This window comes from Cheilinus undulatus, linkage group 5 (genome assembly GCF_018320785.1).
Source record: "Cheilinus undulatus linkage group 5, ASM1832078v1, whole genome shotgun sequence".
Lineage (NCBI taxonomy): Eukaryota > Metazoa > Chordata > Actinopteri > Labriformes > Labridae > Cheilinus > Cheilinus undulatus.
The window spans coordinates 22831606-22837605 of NC_054869.1; the positions used below are offsets into that span (position 1 = coordinate 22831606).

The window sequence follows — 6000 nt, forward strand, 5'->3', positions numbered from 1 at the left end:
ACCGGCCAGCCTTGTTTTTAGCTTATCTGTGAACCCGTCTTTCCCTTTTATTCTTGACCAAGTTTGCACAGAGCAGCTTGCCAGCATTCTTGATTTGGCTCTGCTCTAATATAGTTCACCTCTACCAGGCTAGTAATTCCCCATAGGTGTTTAATAGGTTTATTTGTTGTGAGGGTCCCTTCATGAACTTCTGGATTAAATAAATGTGGATTTTCTGTGGCCAAGGGTAAGACCCAGTAAGTGATACCACTTATAAATCTCAAATGTGCCACTGCAATTAAACAAGCTTTTATCCCCTCCCCTTCATCCCTCCTCGCCTGGTATCCAAGGCTAACCCAATTCAAAGCTAAAGAGAGTCCGAATTAATTTCACAATGGACTGATTTAACAGCGCCTAAGGTACCAAGCTTTGACAGAATGAGTTTTTAAAAAAGATCCATTTGTCTAGGGATGAACCTCCACAGGAGGGTGTGAAAATGAGCTGGAGAGAAAGCTCAAATGGCGCAGAGTGATGGATCATAAAACTCACGTCAGTCCTGATTTACACTTTCTAAACTCTGCTTGTGTTGTTCTGCTGTTTACATCTGCTTTTATTCCCTGCTCCTGTGAAGCACTGATATTTTTCACTCTGCTTTAAATGTAGTCACTGTAATTTTGCATGGTTTCAATCTAGCAGAGTAGTTCTTATTGCAATTGACTGATTGATCTGACTTTGTAGCTTCTATTGCCATCAGTTTCACTCAATATTTCTGGTAATTAAACCCTTTGTCTGCTGTTTTGTTCCACTACACATGTAGTCGTAAGTGCTCATTCCACTCATCCTTTCCTCTGATGTTTATCCTGCAGGTGAGCTGGTGGTGCCCACACATTCACCACGCTACCCCACTGCAGCAGAACTTGACGCCTACGCTCAGAAGACGGCCAACAGCCCGCTGTCCATCAAGATCTTCCCCACCAACATCAGGGTTCCCCAGCACAAGCACCTTAACCGAACTGTGAATGGATATGACACCACAGGGCAACGCTACAGTCCTTACCCACACCTCCACACAGGGGGTTACCAAGGTCTGCTCGCCATTGTCAAGGCATCCTCATCATCTTCATCGTCTACCTTTGTTCCTTCTAAAGGTGTTCTCAAGAACTCTGATGGCAGACGGACTAAGCTCTCTCCAGCCCACATAGCTGTCGCCCCATACCCGCCCCCTAGTAGTAGCACTTTAGCCAGTGGCCATGGCCAAATGGTCTACCACACGGGGCCCACGAAGCCTCCAGAAGGCCCCGGCCTATCGGTTCCCCCAAATGTCACTGTAGCAGGCTCAGTGATTCCTGTAACAGGGGGCCGAGGCCTGGCCCTGCCCGCACAGTCCAACCTCCCCTCCATCCAGAGCATCATCTACCAGATCAACCAGCATTGCCAGGCCCAGGCTCTTCAGCAGGTGTGCCAGGGGGCCGCCACCACCGCACCGTCAAACTCCAGCCCCTCCAAGCAGGGCTCGACTATCATGGGGCTCTCTTCTAGCTCCTCAGGGGGAGGCTACGTGGTGGGAATGGCTCCCCAGGCTAACATGGTGTACGCAGGGCCTGGGCTGCCAGCTCAGAATGCTGAGGCGATGAAGACTGGGGTATATGCAGATGGAATGGACTACATCCTTTGGCAGAAGCAACAACAACAACAACAACAGCAACAGCACCAACAACAAGCTGTACTCCGTATGTACAGTGGAGGGAGCGGAGGAGGGGGCGCTATCAGTAAGTCTCCTGAAACTTGTGTTCCAGGTGGAGGGATCATGGCAGCCCAAGTGTCCTCCTCTTCCTCAAGACCTTACCACCTGACAGCGAGTGCCAGTGGAGGAGGAGGGTTGGACAAAGTCAGCTCCTCCCCTTTGAACTGCGTGGGCATGCACGGGAATTTCTCAGTCGGTCAATACTTTGCCCCGCCGTGGAACAGTGTGCTGGTGACACCTGACAGTGACTGCTACAACCCCCAGGAGCTTCTGGGCACCTCCACAGGAGGGCCGGCAACTGGGCACAGAGAGATGGGCTACCCCCACCATCATCACCACTACCACCACCATCATCATCACCCTGCCATTGACAGCGGGGGAGGCCTGTGCTGTAGCCTGCCCAGCAAGAGCCTGTGCAACACGTCGGTGCTGAGCAGCAGCCTGCAGTCTCTGGAGTACCTGATCAACGACATCCACCCGCCCTGCATCAAGGAGCAGATGCTCGGCAAAGGCTACGAGACTGTGTCAGTGCCACGTCTGTTAGACCACCAGCATGCACACATCCGCCTCCCTGTTTACAGATAGAGGAGGAGAACGAAGAGAAGAAAATCAAAGTTAAAGAACAGATGTTTTTTTTTTTCCGAGTGGCACTGCTTTAACAAAGTGTGGGAGCTTAGAGAAGAGGAGGTGTTGTGCTGTGTGACAATAGGTTTGATGGTTTCACTGAAAGCTGTGGGAATCCCAAATTAAAAAGGTGGAAAGGATTGCCAGAGGGAGAGAAAAGGGATTTCAAGATTCTCCATATGTTCCATTGTGTGGTTTTGCCAATAGGAATTTTGGATTGATTTATGTTTTATTTTTCTTCTGTTTGTTTCTTGTTTTTCTTGCCTGAACATTTTTGATGAGAATCATAGGTTTGACATGAAGTGCATACGCCACTTGTATCCCCCCCTTCCAAATACTAAAATGAAGCTACTGTGTAGGTTGTCACTGAAACGGTCTTAAAGGGCCGACGTTTAGGGCTGCTCTCAAGATCCAAAACTCTTTAACACAGATCACACACAAAGAGAAACACTCACAGATACATGATGAGGCTGAAACTCTAGGCAGTAATCGGGTGGATATGTACGAGGATCATAAGGTTGAATTAAAAGGATATTACAATATTAGTTATTATTGCTGTTTTAATTGATACATAAATTGCACTGCTTGAATCTTGTTAACTTTGAAGTTTGGAATTGGGTAGTTTGTATATGATATATTTAAGAAACTTGAAAACTTGAACCTATTTTTTGTTGTTTTATATATTTGTAGGTATATTATATGCATCGGCTGCTATGGGGAAAAGTGTCTCAAATGCTTTTTTTATCATGATTTTTTTTCCACTTTTGTTTTTATGATTTATTAATTTCTCCTCAAGCTGATGTGCAGTTTCTTATGTCCTGGTGTGAGGCATAGTTGCTGCTTTGGTTCTGTAAGAACCTTGTTTGGAGAGCTCTTTTTTCCTAACCAACACTGGAATCTACAATAAATCTTGAAATACTTATTTAAAAAGAAAATGTTGCAAAAAAACAAGAAAAAGAAATGTTACAATGAAGAATGTGATTGGAAGGTTATTGAAATAACCTTATGTGTATGTTTGTGCGTGTATGTGGCTGAGTGCATGCGCGTGTGTATTTTTAGTTCAAAATCCTCAGACTTTTTTTTCTTGAATTGTGTCATTGCAAGATTTCTACCAAGACAGAATAAGTGATTCCCACAAAGATCATATCTGAGAACTGTAAAGGGGATGTTTTACAGATTTTGTTTGTTTTTATTTTAAGCTTTGGATGTTTTCTGGAGCTAAAGTAGAGATGATTTCTCATGACTCCTGTAGTTACGGTGCTTCGTCCTGTACTTCTGTCGAATGTTATCGTAATGACAGAAAGACGTGGAAGCCCAATTTAATCCTGCAAACAAAAACAAAATGAAAACAATCATGCCCTGTCCTCTGGCATCAGATGAAAGGAGACGAGGCTCTCTGCTTTTTCCCTCGTCCATTTCAGCCCCTGGTTGGGATTTGATTCAGCCCGGGCTGGTCTTAACTTGATGATTCAGAGCAGTGAAATATTTATTATGACTGTGAGATTCCCTTGAATGTACTGCACTTAAATTACTGCAATGTTTTATTGCCTTGTGGGACTCAAGTGAAAGAGAAAAAAATTGGATCAGTGCAGCAGTCCTCTGGTCTTAAATTAGCATTTCTTTTGTCCGTCAAATTTCAATGCTAAATTGAATTTGGTAACTGGAAAGAGAGAGCGAGCCAGAGCTTTGTTGTGGGGAAATACTGGCATCAGTCGAGATTTATGAAGTGCAATTATTATGACTGTATTAACATTTTTCTCTGAGCTTACACCAAAAAAAATGTAAACTACAGTTGTCAATACATTCCCAGTGTACCACATCCCTAATCCCTCTCCTTTTTTTGTTTTGAGGTGTAAAATAAATTTCTTTAAGAAGATATTCAGAGGCCGAATATTGGCTTTGAAGTTTGTCATTATTTTTTAACGTTTGGGGAAAGCGGGTGCTTGTTTCAGCAGCTCAGTGAGATCCACAGAGCAGCGTTATGTGTGATGTAGATCAACCCGAGATTATTTATCATGGCCATCCAAAGAAAAACAACAGTGAGATCTGCGGAAAAATCTAAATCAACTATAAGGGATAAAATCACTTTCACCCCGTAAACTGATCTGTTTTCGACCCTCACTTATGAGCCTTAATTTCTAAAGCTAAAGGTGCACGCTGTCTTTAAAGGCTGACAAAGATTCAGTCAAAAGAAACCCAAGCCCCCTTGGCTTAAATTTGCACAGTAAGCCTCCTTAACATTCCAGCGAAAATTTTCATGTTGTTTCAACAGCTTAATACCCCAGCCACAGTGTGATCCCAGCATATTTTCTGTCTTGTAGAAATATTTTGACAGATTTACAGATACATCCCGTCCCTAAACCCCCCCACCGCCCCGTTTGGCTTCTGCATCCGAGCATTAAACCCTGTCACATGATGTTGAAGTGAAGGGAGACACTTGAGGCACTGGAGTTTCTGGTGTCTGGCCTTTCCCACCAGTGGAGGTCTCAGGCACCAGGCCTTGCCGCTAATGGGAATATTGGGTGACGCCTGACTGCTGGACACTTCCAGTGGATAGAATTCTTCCAGTCTGAGGGGGGAAATTAAACCTTTTTCAAATAGCGAGGGATTTCCTATTGGCACAGAGAGGAATCTTCACGTTTTAAGCCAAGTTTAAGTAAATAAAACATAAATTCAAAAGTCAAAATGTTTAGATACCTTTAAACAGCTCTGCTTTGCATGTACATTATCTTCTGCACAGGCTCCAATCTGTCTGTCCCCTGCTCCTTTACACACATCAATGAGCTCCTATTGACGGGAAGCATCTCTGCCCTGCGACTCCGCTCCATTCCACAATTCCCGATTTGGACAATGGACGCTTAGCCCCATATTAGGATAATAGAATTAAATTTCAAATAGATTTGTGCCTGAGCTGATCCATGCACGGCTCACTCAGCTGCAGAGGCAGAGTGGCATATGGCACGTCATTATCTAAGCCCCTTCCTCCCCCTGTCCGGGGCCAACAGGGTTCAGCGGTGCTTAAACAAACTGAAGGTTAGGACTGGCTGGCTGGCGTTGAAGGGGAGGACAGCAGGGTTTGTAAAAGGGGGGAGTAGTTGGAGGGGTGGGTTGCTAAATCACAGCCTCCACAGCGTCTCAGAGGGCCTCAGCAGCGCGCTATGGCGCCTGTGCTCGGAGGCCTGCTTTAAAAGCCGGGCTGTGTTTGATGGAGGGGATTTGTTTTCTGTTGGATTATACATGGTTGCTCCCTGCCTGGCTGAGGGGCCCTGTGCAATGTGACAGATCTGTGCAAAAAAAAAAAAAAAAAAAAAGAAGACAGAAAGAGGGAGAGGGAGATACAGGGAGGGATTTTTGGGGTCAGAGAAGCCTCGAAGCATCAGTAATCAGGATAATTGCCATGTTTCTGGTGCTGGTTTCAGCCTCCCCTCTTCAGCTCTGCGGCCTCATATTCATATTCAAGCTCTGAGGAGATCACATTCCTCTCTGAGAAGACTTTATGTGCCTGTTTTTACTCAATTTTGCTAAGTGATATCTTAATTTATAATCACACTATTAATGCTTTGAAAATAATTTGAGCGAGGAAATGATACATTACACCATCCCTGCTCCATCTAAAGGAGGACGTTTTAATCTATAACTTATCTCTGTGGCAA

General features: G+C 44.8%; 1 protein-coding gene across 1 annotated transcript in view; it reads left to right on the forward strand.

Moving 5' to 3' along the window:
• The window catches only part of fam222a (family with sequence similarity 222 member A), a 63014-nt gene extending 57535 nt beyond the window's left edge, over positions 1-5479 (forward strand). The window contains exon 3 of the mRNA XM_041786699.1: positions 846-5479. Coding sequence (XP_041642633.1) covers positions 846-2308 — 1463 coding nt within the window. The 3' untranslated portion in view covers positions 2309-5479. The remainder of the gene's footprint in view (positions 1-845) is intronic.
• Positions 5480-6000: the final 521 nt, after the last annotated feature.